This window comes from Triturus cristatus, chromosome 2_1 (genome assembly GCF_964204655.1).
Source record: "Triturus cristatus chromosome 2_1, aTriCri1.1, whole genome shotgun sequence".
In the NCBI taxonomy this organism is placed as follows: domain Eukaryota; kingdom Metazoa; phylum Chordata; class Amphibia; order Caudata; family Salamandridae; genus Triturus; species Triturus cristatus.
Window position 1 is genome coordinate 1,155,483,178 of NC_140581.1, and position 21,609 is coordinate 1,155,504,786.

General features: G+C 40.7%; 1 protein-coding gene across 2 annotated transcripts in view; it reads left to right on the plus strand.

Annotated features, from left to right (window-relative positions):
• LOC146866499 (stimulated by retinoic acid gene 6 protein-like) overlaps positions 1 to 21,609 on the plus strand; it is a 484,943-nt gene that overhangs the window by 49,145 nt on the left and 414,189 nt on the right. For both annotated transcript variants that reach the window (XM_085636593.1, XM_085636594.1), the window contains exons 2-3: positions 12,595 to 12,670; positions 18,278 to 18,375. In XM_085636593.1, coding sequence (XP_085492719.1) covers positions 12,595 to 12,670; positions 18,278 to 18,375 — 174 coding nt within the window. The remainder of the gene's footprint in view (positions 1 to 12,594; positions 12,671 to 18,277; positions 18,376 to 21,609) is intronic.

The following is a 21,609-nucleotide window of genomic DNA, read 5'->3' on the forward strand; positions in this document are numbered from 1 at the left end:
GGAGAGAAACAGGCCCCCATGGCAACGCCTCTGACCTTTTGAAAATATTGGTTACCAAACATGAAAAAGTTGTTGTGCAAGCAAAAAGTGATAATGGCAAGCAACATTTTGTTGTGATTGAACAAAAGAATTGGCCTAGTACCCAAATAGTGATTGACTGCTTTTAAACCATCAGAATGGTGGATGCTGGTGTAAAGAGCTGTCACATCCAGCGTTATCAACCAATATGAGGGGTCCCACGTTAAGCCTGCTAGTTTCCTAAGAAAGTCGCCTGTGTCTTGGACATAGGACGGTAAAGCCCTAACATGCTCCTGCAAAAAAGCATCAATGTACACAGACGTATTTTCAAACAAACCATTACGTGCCGAAATAATAGGCCTGCCTGGAGGCTTTTCAATATTCTTATGAATTTTGGGGATGAAATAGATTACAGGAGTTACTGGATAGTCATTCTTAAGAAATTTAAGTTCATCTTGGCTCAGTAATCCTGTGCTTCTCCAGGCAACCAAATGAGAATAAAATTCAGTTCGTGCAGTTTTCACTGTAGCTGCATCACAACGCTTATAGCACTGGGAATCATTGAGCTGACTGTAAGCTTCCTCCAGGTAAAGTTCCCGAGGCCACAGCACTACATTCCTGCCCTTATCTGATTGGCCGACTATGATGTTATCATTAGCCTGCAGTTTTTTAACAAGCTGAGTGTAACAACTATTCTGCGCTGTATATTTGAATTTTTCACGTAGGGTAGATGAATACAATTTCTTAATCCCTGAGATGGACAGTTCATGAAAAATATCAATGTTGTCATGTAGCATTAAAGGAGTGAAAGTTGATTTTGGTTTGAATTTAGTGTAGCCAGGCATATTTAAAACCAATTCTTCTTCTGTGTTGCCAGAACTGGGGGCTTCATCGTGTAATTGCTGTAGATTTTGCAATAATTCAAGATCGTTGACACATAACCCCTGTGGCATCCCTACAATAGGCATAGGATGGGGTCTCAGAGCAGGTCGATTGAGCATAAAGAACTTCTGGAGTTTCAGTTTGCGGGTAAATTTGTAAAGATCGATCCGCGTTTTTGAATAGTTGAAATTACTTGATGGACTGTACGTGAGACCAAGATGGAGAATTTTGGTCTCAGCTTGACTCAACTGGATATCAGTAAGATTTAAAACTGATGAAGATCCAATTTGGTCATCAACCACGTGTAGCTCATTCATTGTTTGTTCCATCTTTTGTTGTTCTTTCTTTTTGGCTTGGCATTTGAAGCCTGCTTGTCGGCGTGCTCTGCTTTTTTGATTGTTTCTTTTGCACTGCTGGGATTTGGCCGTCTCGGTCTTAGGGTTTCGCGTCGATCTAGTCGCAAGCAGTCCACCTCTTGCGCTAGGGAAAACTTGGTAAACCCCAGATGCGATGCGTTTCTATTTAGCTCCGTATCAGACTCACTGTCGGGTATTGAACTGAGGTCCGATACTGAGGACGCTGGTTGAGGTATTAGTGTGGCACTAGAGCTTTGTTCAGAGGAGGGTTGCGCCAATGGAGTTCTAGAGGCTTTGATGGCATCGAATTTCCTTGCGAAAGTAAAAATACGGCCCTGTTGGTAGTCGATTTTATCTTGCTGAAATTTGAATGCCTTGCGCTTTTTTATAATTTCCTCCTCTTTGCGCAGCCGCATAATCATCTCATCCCTATATTTTGTACAGTCGACCGAGGTGTCAAGTGCATGAATCTCTTTATTTACTTCATCAATTTTTTCTTGTAATGCAGCGCGATCACTTTCCGCGTACTTGACTAGAATGGCTACTAACTTGCGCGAAGACTCCAAGTTACGTCCTGCCCATTCATTGAGCATGTTGGGATCAGGTTGCTCGTAGCTGGGTGCCAGCATGATTCTGAGTCCACGGGGTATGCGCCCCACCTCCAGATATCGGCTCAGGGAGCGATGCTCCCACCATTTGGCCTGTTCGGCCTTCATTAACTTTTCCAAGCGTTTGAATATGTCACGTGGGCTAGAAATCCCACTAGATGTATTAGCTGTTTGTGTAATTGTTGATGACCCACCGGCCGGTGAGTCATCAAACAGATCAATGGCCGCCTCCTCCCTGCTCCTCAAGGCGTCTGCAGACATGGCGCTGTGTATGATAAATCACTAATGTGAACTCACAAGGTCGAAGGACAAATTAGATAATCCCGTTGTCCAGAACCCTTGCGCTCCTTAACCGCACAGTGTAACAAACTCCCTCCTGCTGTGAGTACCTTGGTGCCTGCGATATCGTCCGACTCTCAGCATCTCAGCTCTCGCTGCCGGTTCCGGGAGTAATGTATGAAGTGCGGGGGCTGCGGCGGCTGATCCTGACAGGAACAAAAAAGACCTTCCGGAGCACCGAAAAGAACTGCTTCCTGCCGCTTAGCCCGTTTCAAAGGAGGGGTCAGTTGAAGTACCGGAGAAGCAATACCGGTAAAATAAATGTCGGGAATTTCGCCAGAGAGGCTCCTGAAATCCAGCAATCTTCTAGAATACAAGAACAGACGATAGCTGACCCAGAGTGCGAGTGAGTAATATGATTTTAAATTAGTTCACAGCAATGCCTGCATGACGCGTTTCAGCCTTCCAGAGGCCTTGATCACATGACGCCCTAGGAGTTGCGAGACCGCATTTAAAAGTGCTTTAGTGCTAATGAAAACTGTGACACGATTGGCTCTTTGGTACATAGCACAATAGACATAGAATAAATAAATGCATGTTAAGAATGATAATGTTCACAATTGGTGAAAATCAACAACACAGAGAATGCACACAAAGTAATTAGTTAAAAATCCTTATGAACATTTTAAAGACACATAATATGTGTAGTCATTATTCAAAGGTAAAACTAAAGGAGAAAAATTTAAAAATACATTTGAATGTAAAATAATCTCCTATGTGTGCAAAGACGGACATCGTTGTGCAAAATTGGCAGTTTAACACCTTCCATGCCCATGACGGAACGGTTCCGTCATGAGCATCGGTTGCGCTGTGCTCATGACGGAACCGTTCCGTCATGGCCCCGCCCGCGCTCGAACCCTTCAGCACCGCGGGGGAATTCCCGCCGCGCTGAAGGGGTTAAAAAAAAAAATATATATATATATATATATATATATATGTTATACCTCTCTCTCTTTTTCTCTCTCTCTGTCTCTCTCTCTCTCTCTCTCTCTATATATATATATATATATATATATATATATATATATATATATATATATCGTCAACTCCACTTTCGTTTTTCAGTCTTGCAACAAATGGAGCGTGGACCACAGAATTAGCCGTATGAATAATTTATTGTTCCTCAGCAAAAAGTGAAGCAGCCGTTACGCGTTTCAGCCCCGGAGGGCCTTGATCACATGACGCGCTCAACATGGATCACATGACTTTTAAACCATTTTTTCTCTCTTTTTTTGAAGTAAATTTAAAGTGACAGTGCTTTATGCCCTTTAAAAACCTTCACAACAATGCATATATCTAAAATGAAAGCTCTCAACAGTATAGCTGACCTGTGCTATTATAACTACGTTATTAGAATTGTCCGTAGATTCAATACAGCCAACTACGTGCAAAATAGCAAAACAGTGCAAATAGAAACATATTGGTCTAAATACCTTTAGGTTAAACTGTGCAAAGATGGCAAAAATATATATTAGATGTTGTTTATCCCGGCTTGAATGCCCCATAGAATACCTGTTTCTAAAACATCTCTTAAAATTAATTTATAATAAAAGGTTCTCCAAAACAGTGCTCATTATCTGATGTTTCATTTAAAACCACCTTCAATAGTAAAAAATGTGCAAATTGAGCATAGTGTTTCTAATCTAGAAATATATAGTATTGATATTAGTCAAGGTCATGTCAATCTTTGGTTCTCAGAGCAATTGTAGATTGATGGGCATTGTTGTTCACCAAATGAAAGTGCTATGTAAATAAAGTGCAAGTGCAAAGAATACTCTCTATTGTGTATGTCAAAAATTATCGAAAAAAGGATTAAAAACATGATCATAGTGTATAAGAACCATAATGGTTTCAATTTGAGGTGATCTTTTGGACAAGCTGCCTGAATGTCCGATATATTTGCTTGTTGTTGAAGAATTTTGTAATGGTATAATACCCTGATATAGAGTTCAATAAAGCCTAGTTGTTACTAAAGATAGGTATGGAGGTCTTCAGTCATGTTAAGGCCTCCCGGGTATTTGGAATTAAGCTCCAAAATATATCTGGTTTCAAGCCTGCGTAGTGCCTTTTCCCTGTCCCCACCTCTTTTTGTGTTGGGTATTGCATCAATCACGTAGAATGTTAAAAACTTGGGATCGGATTGATGCAAGTCTCTGAAGTGGCGGGCCACTGGATATGTTTGATCCGCGTTCTTGATGGCCCGGATATGCTGTAATATTCTTTTGAATCCCTGTAGCTTGGTGCTTCCCACATATTTCAAACCACAGGGACATTCCAGAACATACACCACGTTTTTGTCAATTTTGATTTCTTGTGAACTGAAGGGTGTGATGTATGATGTTTTGTTGATACCAGTTTGACAGGCCTTACATGTTTTGCATTTTACAAAGCCCTTTCTACTTGAGAGCCAATTACCCTGTGCTTTTACAATGGGATTGTTCTGCACTAATTCATTCTTCATCGAAGGTGCTTTACTGTAGGTTATTGTAGGTTTTTTGGGCAGCAGATGACCTATCACAGGGTCATTTATAAGGATAGGCCAATTTCTTTTGATGATTTGGTATATCTCTTTTTCTTGTTTGCTGTAACCCAAAATTATCCTGAAAATGTCTGTTTGGTTGTTGACGTTTTGGATTTCTTGATTAGTGTCAACAGGCAAAAGCTTTGCTGAAAACAATTGAGCCCTCGTATGTTTCATACTTTTTTGGATTGCCTTATCAATGCATTTTTGGGAGTACCCTCTCTGTAAAAACCTGTCTTTTACTTGCTTGCTGTGCAGTAAGAAGATCTCTAGGGTTGCTACAGATTCTCCGTAACCTTATAATTTCGCCATAAGGGATGCTCTGGATAAGGTGGTGAGGATGGGTACTGGAAGCATGTAGTACAGAATTCCCTGCTGTGGGTTTTCTAAATGCTTTGGTTACTAATGTTCCCTCATTGATGTATACTTCAACGTCTAGAAAGACGACTTTTTCAGGATTAATGTGTGCAGTAAATTCCAAATTGAGGTCATTAACATTGAGATTACTGACAAACTCCTGAGCTTCTTTTACAGTACAATCCCAAATTACGAACAAATCATCAATGTATCTCAGCCAAAGTTTTACATTTTTGCGTAGAATGGGCTCATAGTTATTTTTGAGGACCAGCTCCTCCCACCAGCTCATATGCAAGCAGGCATAGCTGGGGGAAAAGCTGGCCCCCATAGCCACTCCGTGAAGTTGTTGAAATAGAGTACTTTGAAATAGAAAGATATTATTGTGTAAACAATATTCAATCATATGAATAAGCATTTTGTTGTCTTGTTCTTGTTCTAGGGGTCTCCTATTTAAGTAATGTTGGATGGCCCTTGTCCCGTCTTTATGATTGATGCTTGTATACAATGAAGTAAGATCCATTGTCATCAACACAAAATCTTTCTACCAGATAAAATCATTAATTTTTGAAAGGAAATCGCTGGTATCTTTAAGGTAGGAGGGTAATCCTCGAACATGTTCCTGCAGAAAATAGTCAATGTACTGTGAAGTTTTTTCCATTAGACTGTTACGCGCAGAAATTATAGGTCTTCCTGGAGGTTTAACAGGATCCTTGTGTAGTTTGGGAATAAAGTAAAGAACTGGAGTTGTAGGGGTGTCATTCTTGAGGAATTTGTATTCATCAATGGAAATTAGCCCCGCACTTTTCCAAGCCAACAGTTTTGTGTAGTATACATTGTAAGTGGATTTTAAACTTAAGTTGTCACTTCAGCCATAGCAGTTGCGGTCTGATAGCTGTTTCATGGCTTCTTCAACGTATTGTGCTTTTTCCCAAATTACAAGGTTGCCCCCCTTGTCAGCGTTCCGAAGGATTATCTGGGGATTAGTCTTGAGTTTCTTCATGAGCTGGTGGTACTGTATTTTTTGTTTGTCTGTTTTGTTTTTGGTTGTATTTTGCACTTTGTGGTTGAGAGATGTGATGCCCGCCGTAACCTGTATATATATATAGTCACGGTACCTTTATGTAGAATTCGCGAATCACAGGTCTTTAGGTACCTATATATAGTTAAATTCACGGCATTATGGTTCTCAATATTCAATATTTAATATATCACAACACAATTCTTTTGCAGCAGACATCAAACGCACAATCTGATCAACATATTATTGCAGCCAATTCAAAATGTTATGTTAAAAAAAAATTCCACTGTGCAACAACAATCCTCAGTTCTCTTTGCACTGAAATAGAAGAAAGACAGAGTCTAAGAAGGCTCTTTACACTGTGTATGAGTATGCTTTCAAATGTTTCACGAATAACAAATATTAAGGAGATACTTACAAATGGAGAGGGAGGCTATTCCAAAGTGTGGCTAGTATCATGGCAAAGGCTGTGCCTCCATAAACTTTTTTTTTAACCAGGGTACAACACAAATGTTGGCATCAGACGAGTGGAGAACACAAGAGAGTCCAAAGTAGAAGAACTGTGAGCTCAAAAAAAGTGGTAAACTTCCATTTCATCATTTGTAAACCACACATAACTCTTTTCTGGTCGGTAGGCCAATGTAATTTATCAAGAAAGTAATTAGCAGGGGCTTAGCAGATGAGAAAATCAAGCAGTGAGCCCCCCACTGTTGCTGCTTATTTTTGGATAACTTATAATCTATGGGTTGCATATTCGGCAGTAATAATATGGAGGACCAGTCTAGGTTTGGGAAGATGGAAGAAACACAACTCGATTACTGAATAGATTTGGATGTAAAATATCAGTTTGAAATCCAATTTGACTCCTGCGCATTTAATAGCTGGTTTGGGAGGAAAAAGGACCCAAAGATTTCAACCACATAGAAGATGACCACACAGGCAGACAGTTCTCTATATAAGAATCTCTGTTTTATCCAGTTTTAATTTCGACCAATTAAGGGCCGTCTATTTATAGACATCACATAGACAATTGATAAGGGCCTCATGTTGGGGATTGTTCTTACTAAGCTGATAAGTGAGCTTCGTATCATCCACATAAGTGAAGAAAGAGCATCCATGCTTCTTAATCAGATGTGCCAAAGGCAAAACATAAATTTTAACAAGCATCGGCAAATGCAATCAGTTTTGCCTATGTGATTAATAATAAGCTATTTTTTGTTGTAAGTTGTAGCTTGGTAAGCAGTTGTGCAATATAAGTTACTAAAACACTGTTAAAGTGTTATGACTTGTTTATTGAGAAAGGCAATATATTGTGCTGTTACTGATGGTACTATAAAAAGGTGAGTACTGGACCATTTAAAGCAATGGCTATGTTTAGACCTAGTCAAGTGATATTTCTACTAAACTCACAAGGTATCGGGCGTTTTATATTTAAACCCTAAGAGTTACAGAAATTTGTAAAGATATTTTACCGTCCTTCCATTATTTAGCACCAATACAAACAAGTGTGCAGAGGGTGAGTGGGAGGGAGAAGTAACAACAGGCACACTACGAGATTAGGAGCAAGACAGAACTACAGGAGAGAAAGAGCGGGTGCAGGTTTAAAGCGGAAAAGAGACAGTGAGTGAAAAAGAGAGAGAGTGAGGAAGGAGTCGCAGAGAGACAGAGAAAGAAAGATGGACAGCCAGAGGGGACAGAGATAGAAAACAGAAGGTGAATAAGAAAGCAGAAGAGACTGAGAGGGAGCGAAGGAGAGACAGCAAACAAAGTATGCATAACAAGAGTTTGGGAGAGTGATGTGGAGAAACGGAGCGATGAAAGGTGTAACTTGGAGAGGAAGAGAGAGGGAACCTGGAGTGTGAGCGAGTGAGAAGGGAAGAGAATCAGAAGGGAAACAGTCATAGCCACAACTGCCCAATGAAAAATTTGCAGATGACACCCATCTTTAGAGATGCAGAGTTGACCTGTCCTCAAGAGAGGTGCTTCACTTAAGCAACACTGGCACCCCACACCGTGCCAAAGAAGCAACTTACTTTAAGCCATGTTGCACAGCAGCACACGCTACTGTTAAACATGTCTAAAAAAACATTGACAAAGCCAAAAGATCTTACGCTACCTCCCCAAACACCCCTAGAAGGCACCCTCACTTGCTTCACTTGTTTGTATAATCCTGAGGTGATTAACACACTTTCTTCTTTCACCAGTATACACCGAATAAAGGTAGAGAGAAAGAAGAGGCAGAAGAAACAGTTTTAGCAAACAGAAAGGGGCACAGGAGAATATTAACCAAGAAAGGAAAGAAGAGTTGCAAAAGTATTGTTAAGAGGGAGAGACTGAGGAGCAGTGAGAAAGGGTGCCAACAAAAGAGGTGAGTAGAACGGGAATAAGGCAATGAAAAGGCAGAAACAGTGCAGCAATTTGTTGAAGACATCGAGCCGACCACAGGTTCAGTACCTTCTACAGAGACTTGTGTGTGCCCTACTGGTAGCAGAATAGAATTTTGTTAAAGCTGCAGGTCACCGCATTGAACTCTGGTAAAATTGCTCATGGGTACTGTGCCTTCTGCAGAGATAACTGTGTAAGTTGCATGTCAGAACCATCATTTGCTATTGTTGGTTTGCATATAAACAGCAAGTCCAAGTATCTAATCCCGTTTAGCGTTACCCAGGTTAGTGTGTTAACATATCTTATACAGAGATACTTGTTCACCCTCCTTGTCACATGCGTGTTTCTTTGTACAAAAAGAACATTGTTTAATACTCCAACAGCTGAAATTATGTGTAACATTCTGGGGCACAATGGCATTTAAACCTCCTGAGGCCCGTAAAATAAATATCAGTGAGGACATATTCATTTTTAATATACTGTATGTGTTAAGTGCTGATGGTTAAACAATGATTGCAATTAAAATAGCAGCCAAAAAAACTAATGGTGAAAGCTCAGACACTGCTTATAAAATAGACATGCTTTAAATAAACAGATCTCCTTTGCCAGCTTGCAGCTGCAGATTTTTTTAATCATAGAGTTAAAAAGCAGTAAATTAAGCAGACTGATAAATATCTGCACTCCAAAGTTGTGCATTAATACTGGGCAATTCCATAGGCCGCGATGTGAAAATTGTAGTTTGGTATTTTCCTCTGTCGGATCTTATTGTTGAAAAGAAAATGGGAGTGGAAGTAGCAGCGAAGAACAGAAGAGTGATTTTTAAAAAAGATAACTGATCCAGAGAAGTGGAATCTGATTATTTAATATGAATGGTGCCAGATGCCGCTTACTGTTAAATCAGACGTGTCCATTTAGTGGTGTAATAACTAATATGTACGAAAAGTACATGCAGTGTGGGCACTGAAGACACGCCAACCCATGACGTACTATTGAGCAGTTGCAATCTGCACTAAAATATGCGCACAATGTGCTGTCCTTGTATCATACACCAACTTGTTAATAGCATTTGCTTGCTTTTCTTTTGCTCTAGTCTTATCCTTCGAAAGAGAGCCAAACTGCATATTGCCGATACAATTCCTCAAATATTTACTGTTTGGCAAGCTATTTAACACTGCATATAGAAAGAAAAGTGAAAAGGAATTGCCCCTTTAGTTTGCAAAATTAATTTCAAGCAATAATTATTTAACAAATCCCGAAGCACACATTAACAGCAATTTAGCGACTTCTTAAAACTCTTCCCACAAACTAAGAGACGGGGAAAAATGGTTTGTCCAGGATCACACAATGTCTCTCAGTGATGAAGGTGAATAATATTGCCATGCTATTCCTGGTACCATATTTGTTCTATAGGAAACTCATTTAAATAAAAGGAATGTGTAACATCCTTAGACATGGATCATGAAACCGTTCCAGAATGGCGGACTGTTTGCAGTTAGGAAATCGCAGCAGAAAAGCAATGTATATAGATATATGTCCCCCCCTAATCATGCAGCGGGCTGCTGTTGGTTCAGCTTTGAAATGGGTGCTTCCCTGCAACATTCTGCCCTTCCCTGTGCAACTGATTTTTCTGTAAGACTGTGACCTCTTCTGGTTTGCACACGCTGTAAACACTGTGATCACTTGTATATGACCAGCACAATATATCAATGTGGACTTTTCAGCATCGTATAGTGCTCTGAAACAAGACAAGTCAGTTTTCCTGCTGCTGTCACAAATGTTGCGGAATGAAGCCCAGGTGGGAGGAACGGGAACAAGTAACAAGGGCAGGAGGGACAAGGAGGAGTATATAGGCCTGCCAACTTGTGCACTCTTCTGGAGTGCTCCAGTGACATTTTAAAAAATGCATCTATACATTTAAAAAGTCAATGTCAGGGAGTTCAACAGTGGGGGGTGAAAGGGATGTATAGGGAAAAATGTAACAGCTACGGTCAACTTGGCGAGAGTGCTCTTGTCCGTCCAGAGCATGCGCCTGTCAGTGCCTCGCAGATAAATGTCTTTGCCACAAACAACAGATGGGCTTTTTCAAATAGCAAAGTAGTTCAAAAAGAAAAAAAAAGGAGGAAAAGGACTACTGGTGCAGTGGGATACTGATAAGAAACACGCACGAATAATAACAGGTAACAGCATGCTCCAATCAATAGAAATGGAGGAAAAGTAAGTGGCAAGCACATAAACAAATTAAAAGTGAGGGCGAAATGTAGGCCTCTTTTAGGATTTATATTAAATACAATAGATTTCACAAGCACAGTGCAAGTGCTGTGCAGGCGATACCAAAAAAGGAGTGGTGAAAGTATGGAACTAAGATGAAATCCAGTACCAACGTGGACAGAGGAGGAAGTGACATTTTCAATCATGACTATTTGAGATCTCCCAGACAAAAAGGAAGTAAACCACTTAAGAACAATACCTCTGACAAAGCAGTGTTTCAATTTATTGTTTAAGATGTTATGGTTTACAGTGTCAAATGCAGCGATAAGTCTAGACATATAAGTGCACCGGGGTATCCGATGCCAATTCTAATGTTTAAATTATCAAGAATTATCAAGAATGGTGCCCTGTGCTTTTTTCAGTTTATGCTGCAAAATATTTTATAGGTTTTGAAGCAAGCTTGCTGTGTTTATTAATGATGCAGCAGCAAACAAGGTTATACCACTAGATGGCATCAGATACTGGAGCTGCTGTGTTTTACCTTTAGCTGAAGGATTTTTTAACTTAAAAACAGGTGTATGCGCTATGAGGGGCACCACATGACATATTTTACTTAGGCCTGTGTAAAATAATGGCGTGCCTCATTATTGGCCTACTATTTTATTAAGTTGTTGCTGGAGCCAAAACTGGTACAACTCTGACTTACGTTTCCAGTTGTACTGCAAATTTTGCAAAGAAAGACTGCATGCCTCCAACCCATGGAAAAATCCAGTATGTGTATTTTGCCATACAGCACGCCAATTATTGATGTTTTGGTGTGTTTTTTCAAGTGTTTGTAAAAAAAAATAAAAAAACAGATACATAAATGTCGAAATATGGCTCTGCAAGTTTGTAAATGCATTTGTAGTTACAGCAAGATCATTGTCAATAGTTATGCATGACACTAAGGGGCATATTTACAAGCCCCTATTGCCACAGGAACGTCGCTTTTAGTGATGTTCCTGTGCCAATGGAGGCTTTGCCTTATTCACAAGGTGGAATTAAGCCACTTAACATGGCTTAACACCGCCTTGTGAATAAGGCACCCTTTCACGCTATACTTAGCGGCGGACAATGGGTGTTGTGGTGGGCATTCCATAGCAATACCCTTAACATGTCGAAACAAGGAGAAATGCTTTATTTATCCTCGTTTTTGCTGTTTCTATGTGTGCTGCGTCGTGTAGCCACATAGAAACATCAAAACGCCATTGATTGGTTATGTGCAGGAAGGTGTCCTTTCCTGCACATAAACAATCATTTAAAACAAAATGACGAGTTGCAACTTATATGTGTGCTGCACAAAGCAGCACACATAGAAGTTACAAATCGCCATTTTAGATTGTTTATGTGCAGGCAGGGACATCTTCCTGCACATAAACAAAACTTCACCTCAAGGCAGGCACCCTTGCACAATGGCATGGTGCCAGTGCAGGGGGAAACATTATCGTACAAGTAAAAAACATTATCGCACAAGTAAAAAATGAACTGACTGAACTTAAAATGGGACTTAAAACTGGTGGAATTAAATTACACATCTGGCTACTTCTGAGAAATGCATTTATAGTATAAACAGTCTCATTGGTGTGATCTGATGCAGCCGTATAGCTAATTATTTCGGCAAACTGAATATTTAACCGCTATCATTTGAAAGGGTGGTGATGTGTTAGTTTTGGGATGCACAACCTTTTCGGTTGTGTGTTTTCATAGCGTTTACATTTTCTAATTTACCTATGGAAAATGTAAAAAAGTTTACCCTCTTTCAGGCCCTTATTATTTTATTCAAGATAGCTCCTTCAAGATAGTTTATTTGTAATGTGCATCTCATTGCCTGTGCCTTACTTTATCCCTGTATGTATATTGCAGGAGTGCTGCTCACAACAGCACGTGTGCCGGCTATGTGGACATGGACCTGTTCCTGCATTACTCCCTCATTCCCTCGGTAAGTAACACAGCAAACAAAATACCTTGTCAAACTGTGCATGGGCTGGGTTGGTGATTGATAATGGTTAATGTTAGAGGAAAGGCTACAGATTTGAGGTACAGGGGTCATAGCGCCATGTAGTATGTGAGTGTCTCTAGATGCAGAAGGTAGTTGTGTGCCTATCTCTGTTCCTGCAGTGCATGGGCGAAGGGCATAACTGCACTGACCGCCACATTAGTCCCACATTCTTCACGCTGTCGCCACAGCAATTTCTTAAAAAACAATCCCTGCAAAATCAAGATAGGGATTTGGTTGTATATGTTAGAAATAAAATATGAGAAGAAACTTTAAACACCTATGTTCTAACCTTTTTTAATTTAACCTGCTAAACCTGTAGCTTGGAATGCGGTGACTCGCCTGGTTTGCTCACTCTTTCATCCTTTTTTCTTCCTACTTGTGCTAGAAAAACATAACAAAGCCTAGCGTAGCCTCGCAACATAAAACATGACATAGAAGGTGATAACATAAGATAGACTACAATATGATTGAATAACATAGCATAGCAGAATATAACATGGCCTTGAAGAACAAAGCATAGTTTAACATTGTCGAACATAAGATAACATAGTCGATCACATCATTGCAGAACATAGAGTAACATAGCACAACTTACCAATTATAGCATAGTACAGGATAACATGGAACAACATATTACAGCATTGCTTAGAATAGCATAATATAGTATAGCCTTGCAAAACATAGACTAATGTAACCAAGTATTGGACAGCCTAGTCTAACACTGCAATAAATAGTAGCATGACATAGTCCAGGCATGACATTGTGTAGCATACAATCATATATCATCACATAGGTACAATGTGGGAGCTTACAATATATTTACCCCTTGAACATTAAATCATGGCTTGCCCTTTGTGGATCAAAAAATGCCTCACATGACTACTTTAGTTCTGTGCATGTCACTTTGTTACTTTGACATAATGTTGTATGCCTATCTGAGTTGGGCTTTTTCCTGCTGTACTTTTTTTAGTAAACAGCAGAACAGAATCACCGCAGGTCTTTCTAACCACTGAGTCTCTTAGGAAATTAGATTTCCTTATCACAGGTCCTCAATGGCGGTGTTGGACCAGATCCAATGGCGTCATTTTCCACCCTGGCCATAGTCAAGTTGGTCAATTTGATCGTGAGAAGATGGGAGAGGTGTGCAGTGCCAGGGCTCCTCTGACACCCCCTCTTGGCTACAGAAGTGTCAGGTTATGCTAGGGGTACACTAACCTCCACAGACAGATCCAGCGGGGGCGATGCGTAGCTCCCGAAGCAACTTTGCACTACTCCACAAGGGGATGTCAAACACTCCACCCTGCACTGCAGTGCGCAGGGGATAGGGGACAAAGAACAAAGAGTAACGGAAGGAAAACCCCGTTGCCTTCTTCCTAGTGAATCACAGTTTCAGGAGCACAACGCCTGTGCGTACTCTTGGGCAATACCATCGACTCTTCACTGGGTGCTGCAGGTGGGACAACAATAAACAACCTGACTGCGTTAGGCACAGTCACACCCTCTCCCCCTCTTTCTACGCTAGCCAACCCCCCTCCCTCTATCGTCAGGGAACTTACATGCACGTCTGTGGCAAAATCCTTAGGGTTGCTGGCAGACAAAGAGTAGCGGGAAGGACTTGGAGGAAAGCAAGAAGTAATGTTGCGTGGAAAAGCTCTCTTCCTGAGAGCTTGCGCATATTTCGAAGTCAAAGCAAGATAGGTGGGTGGGACAAGTCTCACACCTGTAGTCACTGCGAGTGCGCGGAAAAGCTCTCTCCCTGAAAGCTTGCGCAATAACCAAAGACCAATCAAAAATAGGTAAGTGTCCAGGACAAGGTAAATCACTCCTGTCTGGGTTGCAGCACTGTTTCTCCCCTTGAAGACAAATGAAAACTGGGTCAAAAAGTTACAGCTTGCGTATGCACATAGAGAGGAAGCTCTCCTCGTGCACACACACCTGTGACACATGTCTCGTAATAAAGCGGCTCTCGAGGCATAATAGCGGGACTGCGGGTGACTCGAAGAGCATGAGCTCACCCGGTTCCTACCGCATACGCGTGAAACCCCAGGTGGTTCCAGGAAGTGTCTTTCACACGACACGTGAAAGACAGGCAGGCAGCAATGGCAGTTCTCCTGTGGAAGTGGATGAAAGCGCGGCCGGCAAGGAGCAATTACTGGGCTTCACCGCGTTCTCTTCTCCCCATCGGAAACGGCCAGAGTGCTGCTCCAACGAATCCTGGCGGCCTCTGACGACTTCAGTGACAAGCACCGGATCCCCCTAGAGGATGGCCATATATAGCAGCCCCGCCTCCAGGGAAGAACCGGTTGCCTGCCCAGGTGCATGCTGGTAGGTGTAATCCCCTACCTACCGCTCCTAGGTGGGATCGTGACAAGAAGATTGCAGCAAAACTACATGGATGAGGCTTAATGCATAGTATTTCTCTGGGATGATATATAGTCTCAGAATCCAAAGAGGAGAAGATACTAGGCTGGCCACTTCTATCTTATGCGTGCTTTTTTTTGGATACAAAAAGGAGAACCTGGCTCTGTTTGACGCTATGCTCTTATTATTTTTGAGCACCAAACAGACCACTGTCTTTTCTGTTCAAATGGAATTTTTATTAAACCATTCCTTTCTTTGCAATTGTTTATATTTACCAAAAAGATTTTAGCTGCATGAGAAGTGAAGAGACACACATTTTTCAAATTAACATACAAAACATGAAAAATACTTATGACAATTCACAATAGACAGTGCATGAAATACTTATATACAAACACATTTATACACAACAACGTTGAACTTTTGCATCATAACATCAGAAACTAGATTACTCTTATCGCTATCTTGTTTTTGGGGCCAAAGGTGCCAAACACGGGAAAATGTTTAGAGTGTGTGTGTGGGGCATACAATTCAATGCAAATTCCTCACGTCACAACAAGTTTATTCAAATTCCTCCGTGTTGAAAAAAAGTGACAACGCGTTTCAAGACACAGTCCTCTGGTACCGGGACTCTCATCAGGGCTTCATGTTAATTGTCAGCAATTTCTAAAAAACATAAATGAATGATGCAAGCTCCGCATCAGTGAAAATGAAAACTAAACACTACTCTCCTTAAATATGATTAATTCAATTTTCTGTACCTGATTGCCTGATTCTCAGACAGAGCTGCTGCTCAGACTCCTATTTGCGTGGTAACCAGAATCTCTAAACGGAAATTACTGCAGTGTGCTTCGTTATATATGTCGGGGGGAATTTCTACAAGACATTAAAATGATTGTGTCTATTTTAGTATATTAAAATACATGGACATTGGGCAACTCGACGAGACATGGTTAAAAAGTACCTTTCAAACGTTACCGGGTTACTCAGAGGCAGGCATCTATTTCTGTAATCATTGCATCCCTACAAACAAATGGGGGACATATTACTGAAGCCATAAACTTGTCAATGATTTTATAAACATGCTAAATTTCAGCATGAAGCTCACTTACTGTTTTTAAGTCTGAGCACATCCATATTCTATATCCGATATGAACCGCAACTTCACTGTCAGCTAGGCATTCCCCGTGTGAACACTTCCTGTATTTTTACCCTATGAATCATGGGAAAATGTTTTGGACCAATCACATTGACATTCAGGTTCCATTGTTGTTAAGACCGGACTAGTGCCTTTTGGGACATGAAGTTCTGAGCTATACTCTTGAGAGTTCTGTCATCCCATTCAACCTAGTTACTGCATTATTAAACTTTAGAATTAGGTAAGCTTCTTTTTGTAGCAACGCGTTGTCGATGTCTATCAGACGTTTGGTTGTATCCAGACCTGACAAGACTGTCCACTTAAAGTCTCTTTTACTGTGCAAGTTATCCATGAAGTGTTGCACCATTGGTGCAGTAACCACCTTCCTTTTGATCCTGGAACGATGTTGCGTGATGCGCTGGTTGATCTTCTGATTTGTCTTGCCAACATATAATTTCTCACAGGGGCAAAGTATCGCATAAATAATGTTCTTGGATTTGCAATTTGTGAATTCAGAATTACGCCATTTAATGTCAGAATTACGCCATTTAATGTCTTTGTCTGAGAACTCAATCCCTCTATTGTGGAGTCACATGCAGCACAAGTTCCGCATTTGTGATGCCCCTCAACTGGTTTGCCACCTTTTGGTATGTTCAGGCAGTCAGTTTGGTCTACCAGTCCAGCAAAGCGACAATTAACGTCATGCATTACTATACAAAAACAAACGTACTAGCTTATAAAATCATAACAATATGATTTATGAGAGAATAGATCCTAGTAATTTCTGGATCTATCCAACAATTATCTCTAGCATCAATAATCCACTGCTGAACCACTAATGAGGAAATAAAGGATATATGGGATATAATACCCCTGCAGTACATTATAAGGATATTGCAAGTTAATGAGGAGTTCTATGACCATATTGAGTTCCTTAATAAGGTTATTGAACTCTGAGATGACTTGCAATATCCTTATCATGTACAACTTGAAGTACTTTATTCCTTATAATACATGGTCACCCCATCACCAAACCACATATATCTTTAGTGTGTGGCTCTGCCATACGAAAAAGAGAGCGTTTTTTGCAAATATGAAGAATAAAAATACAATGTACAGTGCAAAATTAAACACATCAAAAAAACTGTTAGATATTTGTTGCAAAAAGATATTAGAACCTGTTTACTACTAGACAGTATTTTTTTAAAGGGTGCAGTAACTCTGAATGTGTAGAAGAAATACGCAGAAAGATTCTAACTTTTCTGTAAGTTCCTAAGGAGTCTAAAAAAACAAACAAATGTTGCCATAAATATAACCTTGCTACTTGTCACTGTAGAGCTAGAAAAACAAATCAAAAGAAAGAAAAGCAATATTTTGTTTTCTACTCTTTAAATAGCTGCTTTAATTATGCTTTGTGACCTGACCTGCCTTTCCCCTCTGCTGCTGGCTCTGACGGCAGGCGTTTTGATTTCAGGACTCAATGTCAATACGTTATTATATTTGGGCACCTAAGGCATTTCTTTATAATAGGCAACTGGGAGTGTCAATTGTTGCCTTTTATATATGGGATAAAGTTTTCCCTAGTGTACATTATAAGGATATTGAATAAACCTACCTGTAATGTGGTATTAGTCACAGTGGTCCTAAAAGCGTCCATTTCGAGTATTTGCCTTAAAAGCTATCACGGCTCCTCTTGTGGGCATTATTGGTGATGTACAAGGTGTTCGTTACAGGGGTTGGGGGGGTTGAAAAGAGATTACCGAATGTAACAGTGTGCATTACTCAGGAAATCTAGCACCAACACATGCGTGGTGCAAAGCACAACCCCTGACAGTGCACGCTGCTGTCAGTGTGTGCTACCACCAGTCAGGGCAAGAGATCTGAGTAACGGTTGTATTACTTGCAATCAACAGCAAAACAGGTTTTTTAAAAACTCAAATGTGGAAGGTTATGAATTTGATCCTTTCTGTATATCTTACAGGACATTTGCAGAAAGTCTGAATATGACCCCAAAAAACTTTACTTTTCACTCTTTTATCGTGCTGTAGTTTGTCATCATGGTGGTGCTGTCCTACTTTGAGAAGCGGGTGAACAGAATGAAGATAGATGAGAAGTTACCCCTACAAGGACGTTTTGGAATTGTAATGTAAGTAGTTGATCTGCTCTGTATGTTACGATGTCCATAGGTACATGGAATAACTATAGATCTTTGTGGGGAGTTGCTACCTAGTTTGGTTAAGAGACATCAATATTCAAGAAAACTTTGATTTTAAGTGTATTGGCACACCTATAAAGTAAACTCTGTGCAGTGAATCCCTCAAGCAGTGATGTTACCAGTTCCCATCGCAGAAACAGAAGGTAGGTTTTTAGCACCCTTTCTGAAACCAGTTTACAAAAACCCATCCTTCATTCAGAACCCATATTTGGATCTTGAAACTGACACTAATTCATATGCACCTGTAGAGAATGCACGCGTACGGCAAGGTAAAATGCGGGATGAAATAAGGAAGATGTTTATTTTAGCTGCGTCTCAGGGGGCTCCATATACCTCCTAGGATGCCAAGGGTATATTGTCAAGAATGCCCAATGGACGCAACGGGCATGTGTACCTGTTTTTGTGCCCTAGGGACATAATAGAAGAGGCTGGATATGCTTGTGTGGTCTCTTCTGTAATACAGATTGTGCCAGTGCACATGTAGAACAAGTGCAATCTCACTGGGGCGTTCCCTCATTTGCATTGGGGCATGGCCAAGCAAATGAGAAAACAATATGCCTCTGGGTCTGTACCATATTGTAGAAGTGGACACTGAGGTAACGAGGCCTCCAGGCCCCCAAAGATGTTCCTTGGAGGGTGGAATGGTGGTTGTAAGGGCTAAGGACCCCACAAACACCTTCTTCAGGCAGGTGCAGTCACTCATTGCACCCACCTGCAGGAAGATATGTGCTGCTGCCATTTAAAATGCAGGCTGGATTGTGTTCTGCACAGTGAAAGGCAGACCAGTGACTTCAAACAGCTGACCCACCTTTCATTAGTGTTCTGCCAGCAGGGTGGGTGCGAGTTGGTGGCCGCACTATCGAAATTACGGATCAGGGCACGGTCCCGGTACATGCCCAGCGCAACCTTTTAAAGGTGCGCTGCAGTGCAGACCAGGCCAGTGCACCCTTTCTATAATATGGGCCAAGTTCAACAGAATATGGCACGCTACAATTAGGAGTGCCCAAGAGAACAGAATATAAAAAAAAAAAATTGATATTGAGTTACATAAAATCAATAAAATTTGTTCATGATTCATAATGTTTCCTAATTAAAAGAACAATTCTGATAAAACTGAGCACAGAGCTACAAATGGTAACGGTTGATAATGACCTCAGGTAATTAAAACCTTCTTGATAAGTACAGGGACGAATGTCCCTTAGAATGGGCTTAAGAAAACGGGCTCTCGGATATTTATAAAGTAAACAAAAAAGCATAAGATGCATTGTGCTCTGATGGGCTGTGTTATTACATGGACAGGGGGAAAGTCTCTCACACCATCCCCTCTGTTTTGCATAAGCCACAAGAAAATGCAATGTATTTAAACGAAATCTTGTCATTAAAAAGCGCGAATGAGCCAGAGTAGTAAAAGACAAGTAAAATTGTTGTTGTTTTAAAGATACATATTCCACTGTATTACTAAATATAAGGCACAGCAGCTTCTATCCAGGAAGACATATTTGGAATATGTGGAATACCACAGTACCTCATTAAAATAAAAAAAACTGCTGTTTTTACTCTGAACTGAGACAATTTATACATATTTTCACCTGTCCTGTGCGTAAGTAAATTTGCACTTCAGTATCTGAAGTCTACTTAGGAGTCAGTGTTAAATAACCTGTACCACTTGGGAAAAACTTGCATGAGAGGGCTCAGCGAGTTACCTTGACACTCATGGACTCATATGTAAATGGAATATGGTGGTAGGTAATTCCCTCTGCAGTCGATGCAGGTAACTCCGTACAAATGTAGCAGTCCTTTGCATCCATCATGTCAATATATTCATAAAGCAACTTAAAATAAGCATTCGAAGAGAAGAGAACTGCCGTAAATTATCACCCACCAAACTGGGGACTCCTCTCCTGCATTTAGCGGTAAGAGAACAACTGAATAAATTGATGGAGCCGCCAAAGTCGAAGACTCATCACCACAGGGTCATGTAAAAGGAGGGTTATCAGCCCTCCCAATTGAAAAATGAACATTCACAGCAAACAAACTCCCTGCCGTCTAGCCAACTTGGGTTTGTTTGCTTTCAAGAAATAAAATCTGGATTTGGGGATTGTGTCTGAAAAGCAAAAGTGAATGCACACCAGGTTGCATCCCATTGGTCACCTGCTCAAGATTTGTTTGTGAAGAAAGTGCTTCTGCCGCACAGGTGAACTCTTGCCACAGGGATCCTGCCAGGCCTAGGAGGATCTCGAGATAGAGTGGGCGGTCCTCCATAGAGGCGTTGGAGGCAATGGTCCTGCTAACTCAACAGGCTCTGAGGCCTCCCGCCTAAGGTTTATGAACCTTTCATGATATCACCACAACTACTACACTTGCACCAGAATCACCTACTGAACTTTGAGAAGATGTATGTGTAAATGTCCTATTGTTTGGGACAGTTCACGGCATTTGAAAGTCAGCTTTGGTTTTCCAGTCTTTTCTATCCAACTCTCTGCGTTTTGAGGGACATCTGTCACTTACCTGCATCTCTCAGGAAGAGTCTTGTGTTTCACAACAGTGCTAGTGCATTGCATTCAAAACCTGAAACAGCAACGCTTTGACTCTCATAGGCAAGTTTTCCTGGAGTGGGCAGAATAGTGATGAAGAGTGAACTACCTCGTAGCTATGCCTTGGTGACTGATGTTCATGAGTCGCATCGTCATTTTATTTAAAAACCCATCCAGGTAACATTTTGTTCCGGAGGTCCCCCCTTCTTGCTGATAATGAACAAATGGGAGGAAACAGAAAAGAGGTGCACCAAGAAAACAACAGAAGTCATGGTAAGTGGGATCAGTAGGGATGTAAAATTGGGATGGAGCTAGTAAAAGGAAAATTCTGCCTCTGAGAGAACACCATGAAAAATGCACAGTGTGAGCAAAAAGGAGCTCACAAATTAAAATAAAAAATCGAAATTAAAAAAATGAATGTACAGAAGATCGGTGTTTTCACCTGGAAGCAAATTGATATGAACAAGTGCAGATGTAAACATGTGCTTCACATTCTGATAAAATGTATCCCGTTTGTTGCAATCTTTTAACCTCTAAATTGATGCTTCTATGTCCAATGTATGACGAGATTGGAGCATAGTATGCCATCAGGCCATCCAACACTAGTAGTAAATCTGCAGCTCTGAAAGCA